At 40.2% G+C, this 19,694-nt stretch overlaps 1 protein-coding gene and 1 long non-coding RNA gene across 3 annotated transcripts in view; one reads left to right on the top strand and one right to left on the bottom strand.

Moving 5' to 3' along the window:
* Positions 1 to 19,694, top strand: part of LOC120569548 (obg-like ATPase 1) — a 48,050-nt gene that overhangs the window by 14,258 nt on the left and 14,098 nt on the right. Inside the window, exons 1-4 of one of the 2 annotated variants that reach the window (XM_039817413.1) lie at positions 10,580 to 10,656; positions 11,513 to 11,688; positions 15,331 to 15,411; positions 15,766 to 15,863. In XM_039817413.1, the coding sequence (XP_039673347.1) occupies positions 11,572 to 11,688; positions 15,331 to 15,411; positions 15,766 to 15,863 (296 nt within the window). In that variant the 5' untranslated portion in view covers positions 10,580 to 10,656; positions 11,513 to 11,571. Of the gene's footprint in view, positions 1 to 10,579; positions 10,657 to 11,512; positions 11,689 to 15,330; positions 15,412 to 15,765; positions 15,864 to 19,694 lie in introns of those variants that run through there. The other variant, XM_039817412.1, reaches the window with a different exon arrangement.
* Positions 1,195 to 10,117, bottom strand: LOC120569550. Its single transcript, XR_005640894.1, has 3 exons — positions 9,551 to 10,117; positions 1,464 to 1,578; positions 1,195 to 1,364 (listed from the first exon to the last, which is right to left on the bottom strand). It is a non-coding gene; the product is annotated as an uncharacterized LOC120569550 (long non-coding RNA).

Here is a 19,694-nt window from a genome sequence, read left to right as displayed (position 1 = left end):
GTAACAGCAGCAGCTTGTACAACATCTAACAGACCAATAGCCAATGAGCTATTACTGTAGTTTTTTTAGTTGGTTTGCAGTCTTGGATACCTGGAAAACACCTTCATAAAATGTCACGGTTGACAGACTGTTGACAGACTTATGGAAATATGGATTTTTGTGTTTTACAACTAATTATAAAGACATAGGCCTATTTTACTCCTGTGTAAAATGTATGTTAACAAACATAAGTAACAATTGTTAACTGCATCTAAGAATGTTAACTTTATTTAGTTGGATTTAGTTGTGTGTTACTTTGTATATCAAATCTGTCAGTTTGCCTCGCCTGAAACTTGTCCTATTCACACATCTCTAACAATGTTCACTATTTAAGGAGCTCTAATATCCTCATTGATTTCCACATGAATCATCATTGCCTGATGAATATCTGAATCCGATGATAAAGAGTGAGTGATTGAATAAGTTTGCTTCACTTTGCTGAATCTGGTAGGACAGTATTTGTTTGGTTATTGCATCATGCAGATGGCCGCCCACTAATCACTTATAGTGAACAAATCAAACGGATTGTTTAGCTGCAGGCGTTAGCAACAAACTGGATTGACTTTTCAGATAGAGATAATTTATGGCCAACCTGCCTCCTCACTGACGCCAGTAATGGCTGGTCTCCAGGAATTCTGCCTCATCACTCACCAACTCACCAATTCTCAAACATCCAAAAGCCCTCACCCAGCCCAGTGAGTTCCATGTGTGTGACTTTCTAAACAGATCAGGCAATGAGTGAATCTCTCAGCAATTCAGCTGCTGAATCAGTTGTTGTGTTGATGTATTCATGTATACAACCAATAGTTACTATTAGAAATATATATTTTTTTTTTTTGCCGAAAACTTTTTACAGTACAAATTCTTTAAAATAAGGAAATCCTCCAAGTGCTTAATCAATAAATATATATATATATATATATATATATAAAGATGGAGCCAGAAAATAGAAAACAAATGGTGAAAACATGCACAAAATTGTTAATACATTTACAAAAGGTATGACTATGGCATGTTTTCAATCTCCTCATCATTGTGACAAGATATTGTATGTCCAACAAATAATGAAAATTGTTACGATTTGTTTTTTCGCTTGGTTTAGACCCCGAGGCAGATTCAGACACTGGCACACTGTATTTAGAGTTTTTTATTTGGCCTAAGCCAAACTTCGTCCTTGCAAGTGGAGTGTGAAATGGTGAACAGGTGAGGTGGCTATCCTGGTGGAAGCAGATGGCATCTGGTGGTGGGGAAGTGGTGCTGGCTGGTGAGTATTGTGGCACGCTATGGCAGAGTAACAGCTGGGGCAGGCTTAACTCAGGCAGGTACTAGAGGTGGAAGATACACAGGTGAGAATATTCCCAGCACAGTCGCAACAACAGATCAAATAAGTTTCTTCACTGGAGTATAAGGTCCTGGAGAGTTACCACGTAGAAAGCAGAACAAGCTGGCGATGAGTGAGTGGAGAGCTGGGTTTCATATACTGAGCTTGATGGTTGATGGGAGTTAGGTGTGCCAGGTAGTGATTGCTGAGCCACGCCCCTGCTGAAACACACACACACACACACACACACACACACACACACACACACACACACACACACACACACACAAAGACCGACAGGGAAACAAACAGGAAACACTGGGAAAGTCTAGAGGTCACAGACCAGGGCTGTGACAGAAAATTACAGAAATTACGTCAGTGATTGAGTGTTTTCACTAGCTAAACCTATTCACTAAAAGTAGTAGGTGTTACCCAGCCTAATGGTGATATCTCCTTTCATTCATTTTTGAATCCATCCCTATTGAGACGCAATTTGTTTCTGTTTTTTATTGCCAACAACTCCAATGAAAAGAATAAACCAACAATTCTTTAGTGAACGTAATACTTTCACTACTGAATACTTTCAGACTCTTTTACCCATACCGCTGAAGACGGAAATCTTTTTTAAGAAATAGGCGTGCAAATAGAGTTTAATTTAAAATAGAAAAGTCTGAGTAACTTTCTTAAACGGCTAGACACTGTGGTTTTTTTGCACACATTTCTCAAACACACTATTTTCAGAGGTAGATTAATACATATTTGGTATGCTGGTAAATGTTTTCTGCACCAGGATGGTGTGTGTTTACCTTGCACGGCAGCTCTATTCTTGCGATAACACAAGGTCACGCAATAATTGCTGGATCACATACGGTATCACGAAAATCCGAATCGATTAATTGACAATAAGAAAAATATAGAATATTTCCAGATGTATCCTTTTATGTAGGCTATGTTGAACAGTGAGAAGACCCATGGATGTCTATGGGATCAACTAATGTATCTTTAAAAGGAGGAAAGTAAACAATACATTTCCAGTGATGGTAGTTTAATACGCTGTTATCATTAGCTTAGCATTAACACTTTTTTACTGAACAAACATTTCCCCAACTTTAGCCCACATACATAATGGTGTTATTTTAGCTGGAAGCTTTTTTTCTCATATTAATCCATCATCTCTCATGTCCCATCTTTGAATAGTAATAATAATAGTAAAATGCTATATAGTATATAATTGTATATTAGTAGGAAATACTGGGCTTCCAAAGCCCTCCAAAGCCTCTAGGAAATATTGTTTTCTGCCAAGGTACCATGCCAACACTTGCCTTTTTTTGTCAAATTAATACTTATTACTGATGAAAATTACATTACATTATCAAAGAGGGACCAAATGCCAAGGTAAAAGTCAAGTGTCAATTTTTGACAAATATTTACTTGTATGGTCTGTGTTAATGTGGTGGACTCAATGCAGTGGAGGCTTTGGCTTTCATCAAGTCACTACTGTACATTTAAAATTAGTCTAAGTAGTGCTTTTGCACACTTTTATATACTGTGGCATTTAAGTGTCAGATTTCATCATATTGTTTCTTTATCTGTTTTTTCAATGTTCAGCCATGATCCACTCTGCTGTAGCAAAGTTAACTAATTTATAAGAAGCAAGCGACCCACTTTCCACACTTTGACAAAAATGCACTGTGTTGTACAACAGTCTCAGTTGGGTCCTAGCACCTGCCTTACTGTTGTGTCTTGAGGAAAAATGGTAATGTTGCATTGCAAAACAGTCCCTAAAATAAGCTTCCCTGTGCAGTGTGTGTTACTTTGTTTATGCTAGTTGTTGCAATTGTAAATCTAGATCATTTAGCTGTGGGGATCATCTTCCCTTTGTGTGTTTTCGGGGCTGTATTAAGGTGCTGTCACAGCATTTAAATGAGCGTTTTGCTTCAGCGAGAATGAAGAGTTTTTGTCAGCCTCCACTCATCGTGGATGATTAGAGCAAAATGTCTACCCATCTTGACTGGAGATCGCCACAGCTCCAGATAACATGCCCGGTGATTGAAGGTCGCAATATTTTGAATTCTAATGGGGCTGCGAGATGAATTGCCTGAAATAGACTGTAGAATCTTCCTGCTTCCTCCTCATGCCCCCCTTTCCTGTCCGCTGTGAAAAGAACCACTGGGAATGGCAAGGCCCGATGATCATAGAATTATTGGATGGTGATTCTAAACCCTTCAAAGAGGAGTTGCTATGGAGATCTCGCTCCAAACTGAAATGATTCACCTTTGAAAGGCTGGAGGGCCTGAAAGCTGAACACATCATTGTTCAGGTGGCGGTTGGTTAGGAAATTGCTGGTGCCTGTGCAATCAGCAGCACTATAGTAGTTAAGGATCTAAAAAGGTTTGTTCTCTGAATGATGTGGGACAACAGTAGTGTGCATATCGTGGTTCCTTTCAATCAAGGCACTCTCATGCTCCGTGGTTTAACAAAATAAATGGAATCGCAGAGGTTAAGCTAATGATAAGGGAAATTAACACTGTTGTTTTTTGCCAGAGTTCATGAAAACTGGAGCCTCGCCAGTACATTCACTTTTCTACTACACACAGATCAGGCTTGTCTGAATGGCTTTTCATGTAATTTTTTTTCAGTCAGTGATATCAAAATTTTGGAAAGATGCACCTTTAATACTCAGTTTGGTATGAGAAACTGCAGTTGACTAGCCTAGAAATCTAGACTCACCCTAGCGGCAGCAAATGTAATTTGCAGCCAGGGTCAGTCTAGCAATTCTCCGTTGGCTTGTGAGCTGGAAAAAACAAATTCTGGTCAGGCCAATCACATCGTGTATAGAGTCGGTGGGCTTAACATAAGGATGGTAGAGTTGTAATGGTTCTGCATGAATTCCCTGCTACTTGAAAACAAAGAAGATGGCTGCTGCTGCTGCTGGCGGTCTTTCAAATCAGCTTTGGCCGCGACTCTGGAAGACTTGGAGTTAAGCACTGAAGTCATTCTTAAAAAAGGAAGATGTATTCGGAGATTTGCCAACCGGATACGGCAAAAGTTTAATCTATCAACTAGCAGACTGATCTCATGAATTGGCGTATGTATGACACGCCAATTTTTATTATGCCGTTTTGGCGTGTTATCAATACGCATAATTGCATTTTAGTATGTATATCAACGCAAATCGGCCGCCATTGACCTACATTACGAGTGAATTTCCGCCGTAGCGAGTAGTATAAAGGAACGGGGGAGCCTTCCCCAATGTTACCCAACCGTTTTTTGTTTTCCTAAGTGTGTTTTTGTTGATATTTTCTGTGTTTTTGTCACTGTTTTGTTACTAAAGCCTTTCCCTGTCTTCTTTTCCTAAACCCAACCATTTTTTTTTTTAAATAACATGCGTGTGACGTTGTTCTCGCGATAGTACATCGCATTCTCGCGATAACACGCAACGTGGCGAAGCCACGTGGTGGGTATGTTTACATCTGCTGTATACAGCGTAGATATACACGTGGATAGCTGAAAATGCGTACAATAACACGCCATTTGGCTTTAGGAAAGTGGCGTGTATGTTTACGCAAAGTCATGATGCCATGTTGCAACTAGCGTTGCTCTGGTTGGCTATGAGTGCAGAGGGAATTTGAAAGACAACCGTTTATCCCACCCCTCGGATTGAGCCCTCTGTGAGTTCCCAGACCCAACATCTTGATGTGGGTCTGGCTTGTCAGGCTAGCAGTTGACAGTAGATTACATAGGAATTGGAGACACCTTGTGAGGTACAGATATTCATATAATTGAGCCCTATGATTTCACTGTGATCTATTTTGGAAGATGGGATCAGGTAGAAAACATGAATGTTCCTCTCATGGGCTCAAACCCACCATTTTCTGGTGTCAAACTGCTTTTTAGCAGCAAATATATTTGCCATAATTGACATACGCAAATAAACAAGGCTGAATATGCCACAAACTCTGTTACAGAAGCAGTGTACTACAAATTGCTGTCAATTTCATGTATCCTTAAATTAATGTCAAGAAGATATTTCCTGAATGAACATAAATACCGTTGTGTGCATTGCCAGTGTTTCTATGCTAGGGAGACATCCATAATGGGCTTTTCCTGACAGACCCATAAAATAGCTTTTACTGCTTTGAATGCCAGGAGAATTGCGGCACTGAGTTTGCATGGACATTTTAAAAGCAGTGCAAGGAATGCAAGTTCTTTAGATCTGCTCTTACCCATCTTGCATGTGAAAACATGCACAGGAAGTTAGAAGTCAATGAATACTGTAATTTAACTGAATTATGTTGACCACATATGCTCCCAGGTAGCAGCATCAGAGGAAGCCGCTCAATCAGTATTGATCTTGACTTGACTCAGATGACTGCCTTGTTTGTGTACCTGACAGAAAAGTAATGATATAAGCCAGCTCGAGCTCGCTTAGTAGTTTTAGATGTTAAACTTGTACAAACTGGAAATAGATTGCTAATTTAAAACTTATTTATATTAAAAGATATGTTCTTAAATGTGTTGAGTGACATTTTGCATGAGGTCAATGTTAAAGAAATTGACAAAGTTACTAAAATTAATTTGTTTTCTTTTCTAAATGTTTTTCATTTGTAAATGTCAGTTCATGGAGTTAAATCTTCTCAGGCTGCACCAGCCTATAGTGCCGCTCAGGCTCTAAATCCATAATTTTGCAGAACTGATCCCTAATCATGCCATTGAACCCCACTCACCTTCTAGAGACTAATCCTTTTGTTCTGTCAATAAAGGAGCACCTGTCAGTAGTATCTTCAAAACATCATAATTTGAAATGAAGCAGTAAAATTCAAATTGTAAGACAGACCTGACTCCTGAAACTGGGCCTTTCCGACCTCTTTCTTCTTTTTTGTCTGTTTTAACTGTCTTGCATGTGGCTTTGTGTGGCGCCACAGACTCATAAGAGCAGTCTTCACAGAGCCCTACCCAGACCCATTTGTTAAAGGACTAATTGTGAAGATTGCCCCCTCAGATTTCTCTCCTCTCTTTCACCTCGTCCATTTGTTCTCCAGCTCTAAGCCTTGAATGGGACGTTGGTAAAGTAGATGTGAATGTTAAATTAGGCGAAATTAATTAAAGCAAATTACTTTGGAATATGTGGCAGTCAGAGGAGAGTGTCAGTTGATGACTAAATAGTGAGTGATCAGCTGCTCCTGCTCTTTGAAAGCCACTTAGAAATTTTGATTTATCAGCGTTTTATGAGGGATGTATAACAATAGTTAGAAACTGCCGATTACTTATTTAAGAAAGTAAAAAAATGTGTTACGAAATGATTGTGCTTGCTTTAGGCATTTAAACATTTTAATAAATGGCATGACATATAGTCATTGTCATGCATTCATTAACAGTGATTTGTACCAATCATGAGTGGTTTATTAACCATCTGAACCTGTTTTAAACCTCTTGGTTCCTCATTAATATGTACTAAATTCAACAACAGACTGGTATGCATTTTCCATTTTGAAACACAGCGTATTAAAACTGTGCATCATAATTGTTTATAATATATGTATGTTCTTGCAGCTAACAAAATGATTACATTGCATTATGTTTTCTGAGTTCATGCAGACACAATAGCAAATTTTCATTCCAATCAGTGCTGAACAGGGAGCTGGCAAATTGGAGCAGCAAAACAATAATTCCACTGATTAGCCCCTTTCTGTGTGGCGTAAGTGAACTGTTTATACTGTGGAGTACCTCTGCAAGAGGAGAGGAACCAAAACAGCCTGATTAGGCAAAGAGTAATTGGATAAGTTCATTTTACCATGAGGACAACGCACAGGATGACAGCTTGCACAAAAGTCTAAAGCTTCTGTTGACTCACATGAGTAATAAGGATTTTTGGTTGTCTGTCATTTTTGTTGTTAAGCTTTAATGTTTTAGATATGACCGATGAGTGATGCAAAATTGTAAAAATAGTTTAGTTTATAAAAAATCAAGAGTGTGTCATTCCTTAATCTAGTAGAAGAACAAGATATAATATTCTGTGAATGTGGAAGATCATTAGAAGGCTTTATATTGGTTCAGTTAACAATTTAGTGTCTTTACATTTAAATAACACTCTGAGCTGGTCTCTGAGGTCTACAGCTATGTGAGGCTGTGCTTTTAGCTAAATTTTAACATAATGCAAACATGCTCACAATAACAATGCTAACATGCTGATGTTTAGCACATCACGTTTACCATCTTACTTTAACGTGTCAGCATGCTAGTTACAGTTCATCCTATAGGAAACAGAAATGTCTACAAAATAATATGGCAAGCCAGTTGTCGATACATTTCACTCAAAACCACAAATGTTAAACTTGTGGGGGCACTAGAGAAATGTCAGGGGATCGCCCAAGTTATTACAATTCATCCTCCAGGAACCATGAATGTCTGTACAAAATTTCATGGCAATCAATCCAACACTTGTTATATTTCAGCCTGGTCCAAAGTGGTGGATTGACATTGCCATCCCTTGAGCCATGCAGCTAAAAAACACTTAGAGATGGTCTCGGGGGCACTGTTTCAGGTTAGTGAAAGATCTGGCTTCATCTGTAGACAACCAGGACATTTATCTGATTAGTGAAGATGCAGTGTTGCACTGTTCAGACGAATATGTCTGATAACTTCATACATAATGTAGCTCTGCAAAGTTTTGCCTGAATCTTAGGTATGTTGTTGCCCATGATGACTAAGCACAGCTATGAATCATCAATATTTCTGACACGTATCACTGTTAGAACTTGTTGATAGACGATGTGACAGCCTTGTGATGAATAGTGCGAATCACTTCGGTGACGTTATTATCTCGCAGGGCCTCACCTGTCAACAGACCTTCACTGTTCAGGTGTCAACACATGAATATGGATTGTTGATAACGTTTAGTGATTCCACCATGCACATTCCAAACATAGTGTCCCTCAACACGGCAATACTTTAAACCAAGTCATCATTCACCTGACATCCACTTCCCTGTTGAATGAGATGGCATTCCCATTACGCCACAGTGTAAAACCGTACGAGTCACTGTTGACTGAGTTACAAAACATGTTAAGCCATATTTAAAATCCTATACAGTACTTGTCTAGCATGGATCTGTTCCAGTGGTGGAAATACTCAAGTAGTGTACTTGAGTAGTTATTCATGCTACTTGTTTTTAGATAACACAAAACGCTTCTGTTGTACTGAAAACAACAAACTCCTCTCAACTCCTCTCTCCCCATTCGCTACCCTGTCTTCCAGAAAGTCACCTCGATTTCAGAAGGAGACTTCACCATCTTTCCATGATGTGGTCAGACACAAAAAATAAAAAGCAGTTTTAGTGGACGTACAGTACATTGACCGTGCGCAATTGCCCTACAGCATTACATTACAGCCCAGTTCGCAGTGGCCAGTTTCAGCGTTCTTGCTCAATACTGGACTAATTTTAAAGATTTTTGTTCACATTAGTCAATTAGACACAAATGCATGGGAAAATAGAGTCCAGATTAAAAAATACAGAAATTACCCTTTAAATAAAGGATCCAAATACTCCCTCCACCACTGAGGTGTTCTAAACCCCTTTTGAATTGCAAAATGAGTGATAATTTAAAAAAAAAAAACTGTGCACCAACTGTATTCTTTGTAAATGAAAGAACATATTGCAGTCCACAGTTGCCACTGGTAATGTTAAAGTCTGTCACTCTCATGTGACAGATGTAGCTACCCATGTCCCCCTCCCTCCCTCCCTGGAGTATCAGGAGTCCTGAGAGCCGCTGCTGGCTAAATGGCCTGCTTCAGAGCCTCATTACCTAATCACCAGCACAGCCAAGACGCAAATGATTAGGGAAAGACGGTCATCTGTTGTCTATGAATATTGACATTTTTCTCTTAAATTGTACACACTATTGTTTATTTCTCATTTTTTTTAACTTAATGGCTAATCGTTTTAAAGGAGAATTCCGGCCATTTTTTACGTTAATCTTGATCACTATAAATATGGCAACACGGAGTAGCTGCAGCAACACGTACAAGCTTCCACTGAGCTAAAACGGCAGTTGTCAGGGCAAGTTTTAGAATGCCTTTGTGCCTCTTAACAGACACAAAATGCAATTAAAATGTTTGTGCAACATGAACAGGGCCCTTACGTGACAACAAGATGCGTTTTCAACTCAGACATTGTTTTAATTCACCTACCCTGTTTCGATTCTGCTGGTAGATAGCTCGCCCTGTTAGCTGTTAGCTGCTAGCTGCCGTCCGTGATAAGTGTGTTCAGCCAAAATATCACGGAGCAGTTCCGTGTCTATTTGTAGCTCATCCATTTTGTGTGTGATTGATCTGGTGTTGGTGAGTAGGAGGCTTGGCAGTGTCTATTTGTGTGGTAGTTTTAGCCGCGCTAGCAGGCCCGACCAGCCAGCATCCTTGCTTCTGATTTCTCCCCGCCTTCGTCGCCTCCCACTCCCAAAAACAATCCAGTGAGCGCCCAGTGATCTGGCTATGTCCTCTACAGGACAGGTCATGCCTTCGCAAGGAAAGTTTATTCCCCCTCAATTAACGTAAAAATTTGCCGGAATTCTCCTTTAAGACAGAGGGGTAGAAAATGCATGACTATACACTAGGGATGGGCATGATTAATCGACGATCGATAATTGATTATTAAGAATTTCGTCGATTATGTTAATTTGTCATCAATTAAACTAATACTGGTTGCATTGCGTAGTGTGAGTCTTGAAGCAATTAAATTAATTTCACAGTGTGGCAGCAATTAAACATTTTACCACTCTGGGGCAATATTTGACTCCATACTCAGTTACCTGGCTGCGATTTTCCGTTTTGATTTCAAAAGTAATCATGAAGAGGACACGGTGAAGTGTGGCGTGGGACCATTTTGATTTTTTTTTTTAGTTCAGTGCAAACACTGAGATGCCGTGTATAAGTACAACACGGCCACGACTCAAATGATGTAGCCTAGCTACCACTAAACAAAGTGTATCCGAGCCTGTTAATGTCGGTCGCGGCCGTGGTGCACCCTGCTCTCAGTCTCAACCTAGCATAAACTCGGCGTTAGCATGGAGGAGCTGCGATGCACAACGAGCAGAGAAAATTACCCAAGGGACCTGCAAGTTCATTGACATGGATAATGGAACCAGCATATCACGTTTCGTCATGACGTACCATTACCAGACTGGTAGAAACTCACTACGAAGAACGGAATAAGGTTCCTCGGACTGGCCAAGTGCGCGGAGTTACCTGTGCATCCCGGCAACGCGGCTGTTTTCAGCGGCTGGACTGACAGTCACCAGGTAGCGGTCGCGTCTCACCCCAGATCATGTCAACATGCTTTCTCAACACGTTGTGTTCTCTCAGAAGTTGTATCTGAGTTAGCCTACTGGTTATTTTTTATTAGGCTTTGTCCCAAGCCTTGGATAGTTTTGAGTTACATTCTGTTTAAGAACGCCGGCTCGCAGCTACAGGTTCTGCTGCTTCAGAGCGCCGCACCGCAGCGCATATATCTATAATCTATATCTATAACCTCCAGTTTAACTGCCACAAGTTGTTCTTCTTGTAATTAAAATCTCATCGAGGAAAAATACGCTGTATTTTTGTATTTTCATTGCATTTTTAATTTATAAAAAGTTAAATAAATAATGAATTTTAATATAAAAATATTAATGATTAATCGTCGATCGTTAATTCTCCCGAGGATCGATGAAGAAAATTTAATCGAATGCCCATCCCTACTAGACACCCCCTATGTCATGCAGTTTGACACAATCCTGTTTTGTTGCACTTAAAGCTAATTTTAGTGGAACTTACTTTGACACTGTAAGCTGGTTTCTTACAGTTCTGACATGTGCACACTGAAAGGAAAGATTAAATATATACCGTAGTATTTTTTTGTATTTTTTATGACTTTCCTGTGACTCCCACTGTGCTTTTTCGTGTGAATGTTCCCCATATTCTCTGCAAAAAGCTAGTGATTTTTTGGGGCCAAATCTAATCACTCTTTTACATTCAATCTCAAGAAGTCAATTTCATTGATTCTGTGACTCTGATTCTGTTGGTTGTACTATATGTGTTTATGTAAAACAGTGGTGGTGTTGTTGCTGCTGAAAAAAAATTCTATACTGATGCTTTCTCTTTGTGTTTGTGCTGCAGGTGCTTTTGAGGATGAGGATATCATCCATGTTGAGGGGACAGTGGACCCAGTGAGGGATATGGAGATCATCCACGAGGAGCTGAGGCTTAAGGATGAGGAGATGATCGGCCCTATTATTGACAAGCTCGAGAAGACAGCCATTAGAGGCGGTGACAAGAAACTCAAACCAGAATACGTGAGTCAATGTCCCAGCAGGCCCTCTGCTCCCCCTCACAACAAGGCACAAATAATAACCCTCCCACACACATGGCCAACGAGAAAAAAAGTATGTTTTTTTTAATCTCCCTCCAATAGGTCTCACCCCTCCCCCTGCCCCATTTTTTTTTTTCCTTTCTTGGATTGAAAGTGATCAGGGGTCAGGGGTTTTCTGCTGTAGAAATCATTAATAGAGAGTTACTTATTCAGCTGCTGACCCTGGGTCACAGCACTGGGCTAATGAAAGTGTTTCCACACCGCTCTTTTCATCTTAAGTAATACTCAAATCATGGCACAGCTCTTGCTCATGCTTATACACCTACAGCAGCTCAGGAAAATGTATAAGGCCATACAGTGGGTGACACATATGCCAATACCTCGCTATGAATACCGTAAATGTTTAGAATATTCTTGACAGAGGATTGCTCAGTTATATGCAGCGAGGTGCAGGGCCAAATGCAGGGTAAGATCAGGAAAAGAAATCCACATCCTGGATGTCAGATCAAAATGTATGTGGATGCACACTCATTCAGATGGTCATATTGTTAAGGTAATGAGGCTGAGCAGCCAACGTTAGCAACGATTTGGTTGTAAATGTCTCATGATGCCCCTACAGCATCGGAGCAGGATAGGATGGGCTAGCACGCGAGGGTATCTGGCCTTTCACTTTAAGCGGCATGCCCAATTTCAGGCCCCGACACACCAAGGCTCTGACCACTCATTACACTAACGAGAGGGGCTTTTTCACCTGCTGCAGAGGCCCCATGTTTGGTTGCTTCCCCTCAGACTAACGCTACCCCTTTACAGCCAACAGCACTTCCCCACACCCCTGTAGCCCCACAGACAGGAGCCATTCAGGCTAGGCAGGTGGCCGCTTACGCACATAATTGCTAACAATTTTAGGCAATGAATAAAAATGATACATTACTTGTCAAAGGTTGTGCACACGTCGGCAAGTGAAATCTATAGAAGACCTCTTTAGATGGCAAAGAATGGTGCTTATCAAAGGCTGCAGCAAGCTTTTAGATGGGAGGGATTGTGTGATTGTCTCACAGGCTGTGCCTGGCGTTTGACACGCTCAGCTGTGCACAGACACATATACTTGTTTATGTAAGCATCTATAGGCAGAACATGTGCATCAAGACTACGTTTAAAAAAATGTACATTTAAAAGAAACAACAGTGCTTGTATATTCTTCTGTAGAGCCACATCATGCTATTAAATAAAACGGAAATTCTGTGTAGATTTTGATTACTTCCCCAGATTTTCCTCTTTGCGGAGTATTTTGCAAGACATTTGAAATCAGATGCCATTTCCATTGTTGCACTCAGTTTCCTATAAGCTCTACGGGTTTTTATGTGGCCTGAAATTCCATGAGCAACAACTGTTTTTATCTTGCTTGTAGTAAATTTAAAGAATTATTTTACCATTTACATATCTGCTTATTGTCACATAGTATACCTGATATGATTCAAGATGACACATTCACACTTATAGAGCTGGTTTAGTGGACACAATAATAATAATGTCCTAAAAGTTCTAAATCCATTTTTTTTTTAAACATAATCTTTCACATTTTTATCCTGGCAGTGGAGGTGAAATAAAATGAGTGATTTGTTATATGTAAAAAAATATTAAAATTATGTGAAATTCTGCAGTAAATGTGACAAAACCACACAAATATCTATGTTGCATTTAGTAGCTTCTTTCAGAGAAATGCAGGCAGTGTAGGGAATGTCATGTATATTATTACTGCTAAATGATATATAGAAACACTACCTTACCATATCACTCTGAGAAAGAATCAATGTATATATTAGTATTTAATATGCGGCATAGTGTAATACCTTGTGCATGCGCTCCTAAAAGGATAACGAATATTTGAATAGTTAAATATTTGTGGAATGTGACACAAATTAAACATAAAGTGTTTTTGAGGGCATCTTTTCTTTAATGTACTTCCTGCTGAAAGAGGACATTGGGGAAAGCAAAACACATACAGTAAGGGGATGATTAATATTGTAAACTAAAAAGGATATCTATTAGCGAAAGGATTGCTGTTCTATCAGACAGGTGGGGGATGTATGGAAAAAAAAAACTGTGAAGGTTTTATTGGTTTGAGTTTTCATACTGCTGCAGCTCACAGTTAAGGATATTAAGAAAATGTGATTTTGTAAGAAAATAAACAACCAAATCAGAAATTTTGAATTTATTATAAAATAGTATATTAGGGTTAAAATTCAGTCAGGGTGAAAACCTCACTGAATATTCTATTGAGAGTTTCAGCTAAATTTATGTGCATGCTGCAGCACAGGGCTCATATGTATGCGTTGTTATAAAGATTTAAATCAATTTTTCCGGTGCTGTGTTTACAAGAACAATGTTTCATTGCTTTTGTCCGTGTGAATCCTCAAAATCCCTATCCTTGCAAAACAATAATAAGAAGCCGGCCCACCAGCAGCGCTTCATGGTGGCAGACATATGTGTTTGACCCCTGTGGGACCTATATGCCTTTTATTAACACCTGCCTGTTAGAGGAGCGCTGCACGGCGGCTGCGAGCTGATGAGGGAAACCTGGAGCGGGTTCAGCCTGTGTCACTGGCCGTTTGCTGTTTCCATTTCACAGATGATTAATCTCTCTGTGAAGACTTGGGACGGCGCGGGCGGAGTGTATGCAGCTCTTCCTGCGCTCTATCCCGCTGGCTGCACTCTGGCTGCCTGACTAAAAGGCCTTTAGAATTCCTGTGGAGAGAGATGTGCAGAGAGTGAATGCAGCTGGCTGGGGGTCAGTGTGTGGAGCTTTTTCTGCCATTGTGTAATTGAGGCTCTGGCAGGATTTTTTTCCTCAGTTCTTTCAAAAGGGAGTGTGATTGTGAAGTGCTGCAAGGGTTTGGGGAGGGAAAAGGAGGTAGGGGAGTGTTGCAGGGGGTGGGGGAGTTTTTATACGAAGGGGGAGGTCAAGTTGACAGGAACAAAAAGAATGTGTTCCGCTAATTTCTTTGGGGCTGGATCAACAATAATAGGCTCAATTTCTTTACTACAAATTTTATAACTACCTCCCTCCCATTTTCCCACCCTTTTCCGCTTCCAGATCCTGTCAAGACCCAGTCTTGCCTGTGGTCTCAACCCACAAGTACCTCAGCAATGAATGTGGCATACATAGCTGGAAATGCTCAATATTTTCTCCAGAAGAAACAGTGAATGATTAGCACTAGTGCTTATTCAGTATATAACTACATTCTGCAAAGTGCCTGAGGAAGGACCAATAATTTACACCTAACTAACCAAGTTCCAATTAGTTTCCAGCTATTGCCAATTCAGTCTCCTCTCTCTTTTCTTTTCATTAAACAGTCCCGATGGAATATTGATGTTCAAAACTGCGACTTTAAGCGAGACACCCCAGAAGGCATTTTGTCATGATTTAAAGGAGGGAAGGGGGCCCTGTGCATGCCATCCCTGTCAAAGCCAGGCCACTCCTGCTTGAATGCGAGAACAGCCATTGTTCATTTTGGCATCAGGATGCCATGCATTTAGGAAATAATTACCCCATACCCTGCTGGGTTTATATTCTTTTTCATCTCCTTTAATGGCTTCTTGTTCATTCTCTTTAAACCCCAAACAGGACGTTATGTGCAAAATCAAGAGCTGGGTAATGGATAAAAAGAAACACGTCCGCTACTATCACGATTGGAACGACAAGGAGGTAAGCCTTTGATGTTACAGTCAAATTTATTAATGTGATTTATCTCGGTAATTTTTTCATTTGACCTAAAAGTACAACTGCTGTTTCCTCCTCCTCTTTTTTTCCATTTTCCATTTGTGCAAATCACAAGTTAATATCATGCAGTCTTTTGTTGGTTGTATTTTGACATTACTTTTGTACAAGCTAATGACATCTGGCCGTGCTGATCTTAATTTAGAGGCTTTATAGTCACTCCCCACAGCGCCTATACACCAGACCCTAATTTGATTTGGCTTCACTCTGTCTGTGCTGTTTTCAAAGGCTACTTTGGAAAGTTTGGATTCTCAGTACTTGCCCTTTCTGTCTTTGTCACAGATCGAAGTGTTGAACAAATACTTGTTTTTGACATCCAAACCAATGATATACCTCGTTAACCTCTCTGAGAAAGACTACATCAGGAAAAAGAACAAATGGTAAGTGCTTTGAACAAAGGCGGGAGCCGACTCATTGCACTTATTAATCATCACCAAAGAGCTTTCCTTCTACTTATGTACAGAGTTACATTGATTTCTACTAACTTTGATTGAATCTGCATTTCAGCTATAAAACGTGTGTGTGCATGCGTCTGCGTATGCGTGTGCTAGGGTGTGAGAAATGTGTGTGAGTTGGCCTCGCTGATGCACTGACTGTGGTCTCCTGCTGACAGAAACGCTCGTATCTTTGCGAGAGGATCTGCCTGGAGGTGGCACTAAGTAAGCTCTAATACAACATCCAGCTCTGCAAACCCCAACCAGACTCTGCACTTCATTAAGCACATACAAGGACATACATAGTCCCCATTTTCCATCACAATTTGTCATACCACATGTAAGGCTTTAAAGGACTAAAAACAATCATTCAAAGCCAAACAAGGAATTAATATCATCTGGAGAGAGCCAATAAATCATAAGAATAACACTGTTTGAATATTATACTATGTAAAAATGTTTTGCGCCAAACATTTGGTTATGTCTGCACATGTTGTTGCTCAAGTAGTTTTACCAGCGTCACTTTACAGCCATAAAATTCCCATACAACAACTGAAGAAAAATGGCACATGCACTTTTTACTTTGGAGGTGCAAGATTATTTATAATGTGAATTTACTGAGGATGACCTTAAATGCACTAAATAATACTTCTATACACTTGTATAGTAATGTTGTCACAATGTGGCCACAGTGAGAGCAGATCTAGAAGGTTGCTGTTAGACAGCCATTATATCTGAAAGGGCTACTTTTCCACACCACAGCCATTTTGTCAATAACACTAACTTGTGGATTGCTATGGCACTTTTTCAATTGCCCTCTAGGCTTATGGTGTCAGTTTGTACAAAATTAGTTTTTAGTGCTTTGCTTGGCAGCGTTGTATTACAAGTGAAGTTGTTTACCTATGACTGTTTGTTAAAATGTTCCTGACATGAAAGTATGAGTGTCAGACAGAAGGAGGGGGAAGAGAACTCATAAATCAAATGATTCATAGCATGTGGAACATCTGTCATCAGTAGGAAGAGGTTTTTTTTTTCATGTTGCGTGTGTGTGCCTTTTTTTAACTATGTCAAACGCAATAAATCTTCAGCATTTTAAACAGCCAAACAGTAGTGCTCAGGTGTCCTGAGGGCGCCACGATGAACAATGCTGACATCAAAGTGTTGATGTTTGACAAGTGATGAGTCACTTCCCTTGTCCAGAGAGGGGCTCACACCTGTATGGAGATGATTACAGGTAGATCTAGCTGGCTCTAATTGTACAATAAATGCTGCTCTCAGCCCTAATGGCAGCTAGTCTGCAGCAGAGACGCCAGACTGCCATTTGGCTGTCGCCATGCTCCCGTGTTTTTCCACCAGCACAGTTGAGATGATGATACGGTTAAGGACTATTCAAAGCAAACAGCAAGACAAACTGCAATCTCAGCTTTAATGTGTGGAGAAAAAGAGGGCGAATCCTCAAATGAGGCAAACAAGCCAATCTCATCCGTGTCTCTCAGGACATCCATTCAGGCCATTTCACAGGTTTTTTTCAAGTACTCTTTTATATTGTCAGTGTTTTGTTCAGTGCATGCTGCCAATCAGGCTTTATGTTAATGTTAATAATTTTAGCAGCATGCTCCACCGAACATTATTTTATGGGTTGAATGTATGTAAGTTAATTGATTTCATTATTACAGACGCTTAATTGCAGGTACACACAATTTATTATTGCAGTAATGCTTTGCTTTTTGTCTCACATTGTAGAATACAGCAGTTTTATGAAACTTTTTGAACCTCTATAAACAGTCCATTGTTAACCAAGATCATCCTGTTTGGAGTGTGGGAACCACATACCAAGCTGCCCTTGTTTAGACAAGAATACACGGTATTAGCTTTAGCAAGGCATCATTAATGGAGGGATCAGACGAGGAGCAAGGCCTCCTTTCATCCCCAGGTTCTCTGCTGGAGACAGTACATCATTTACTGTTGAGAGGAGCACATGGCTCCAATCCTATACAGTCTATGTGTATGTGTATGAGAATGCGTACATGTGCATGTTTGAAGTCTGTTTCAGAGGCGACTCCATGCTCATTTGGATGCTGGCGTAATTGCGGTGTGGAGATCAAAGGTTTGCTGGCCGAGTGATGTTCCAGAGGAGACTTTACCACACAACCCTCTCCTCTGTGCAGAGGGGGCCGCCTGCTGCTCACCGCTCCCCTCTCCCCTATAACCATGCACTGCCCCCTGCACATCCCCGCTCGTAAAAAATGATTAAGGCCGCATTTGTCATGCGTTTATGACTGAGAGGCATTGCGTGATAGGGAATGGCATCTACAAGAGTCTATCAAGAGGCTTTCTCCTCTTTCCTCGGCGTCAGTGAGCTGCCTGGAAGACTTTTTCTCTGTGCCACATAGTTTGTGTGTTCGAGAGTCATTAGAGCACTGTTGATGATGTGGTGGCTGCAGCCTGCCCAGTGTTAGTGTGTTTTCAGTTGTCAGTGAAGTTATTGTTTATTTTACAAGCTTGTGGTCTCGTCATCTTTATCAGTCTTTATTTCTTTTAATATGTTTGATATCAGATATTTATTCAATCCTCCTCAGAGAACTAAGAGCAGTCACATTTTGGAATGGTAAAAAAGCACAGTTGAGAATAATCCAGATATGCTGTGATGCGTTTCTTTCTTGTCATTTATTTTTCTATTTTTTTTTTTCTTATTCTTTTTGACAATGTGCATTAAAGTAAATTGGTGCCTCTTAAGTAGATGAGTTGACCTTTAAAGAAACCAGCCAGCGTGACCTGTCTGTGAGTGCCTCTGCCGTGTGGGTTCTCCTGGTGAGTGTAAGAACTGCAGGGTACCATTGCTTGGAGCTTTTATTAAGTGTGTGTGTGTGTGTGTCTGTGTGTGTGTAACTGTGTGTCTGTTTCTTTCTTTAGTCTGTATAGATGTTCTTTGAGTCTTATTATTACACTCCTTTTTACATATTGAATACTTCATCTCTGTGAACATTATTTGCGTGTGTGTTACATTAGGTACCTCTGTCTTTATGTTTGGGAAACCACAACTGAAATAGTTACATGCGACAGCTGCTCTTCCAGTCAGCCTTTTTAATCATCTTTTTCTTTCCTGCCACAAAGGCATAGATTGATCTTTCATAATTAATTCCCCACATATTTGTCTGACATGGTGTAATTCAGAAAATCACATGCCATGCGTGTACTCTCATCAGCCATTTCTGACTATGATGTTAAAAAGACAGCTTGTGTCTGGACAACAATCAGTGTGTCTCGCCACTTCAGGAGACTTGTGATCAACAAGTCCTTGTCCGGTTTGATCTCTGGAAAACGGCTTGGTTCATGTTAAGGTGTTGTTAAGCAAGGCCCTGTCTCAAGCCCTGTCTACTTTACTCATAAGTTAGAAGATACAGTTGGTGATATTCTGTATTTTCACTTATTGTCAAGAAATCTCACGAAAAGACCCTAACCCAACATTTTGTCTTTAGTGCTCCATTTCTAAAAAATATGAATTTTTTCATGCATATTCTTACGCGGAGCTGCCTTGTTTTCTTTTGTTTTGCATATTCTGATTGCTGTGTGATGGTATTTATTCATTTTCATCCCTTCCCTCCTTTAAAACCAACAATGAATTGATCCTATTATAAAGTACTGCCTGTGTAGCCAAAGCCTGCTGCATCTTATTCCTCTGTGCCATAGAGCTCCACTATTAAAAACACTTTGATGAGCCCACACGGCTGAGCGGGGGGGCGGGGGGTTTTTTTAAAAAAAAAAAAAAAAAACACT

The sequence above is a fragment of the Perca fluviatilis genome, chromosome 12 (genome assembly GCF_010015445.1).
Source record: "Perca fluviatilis chromosome 12, GENO_Pfluv_1.0, whole genome shotgun sequence".
In the NCBI taxonomy this organism is placed as follows: domain Eukaryota; kingdom Metazoa; phylum Chordata; class Actinopteri; order Perciformes; family Percidae; genus Perca; species Perca fluviatilis.
This window is presented reverse-complemented; position numbering and strand designations above follow the sequence as displayed.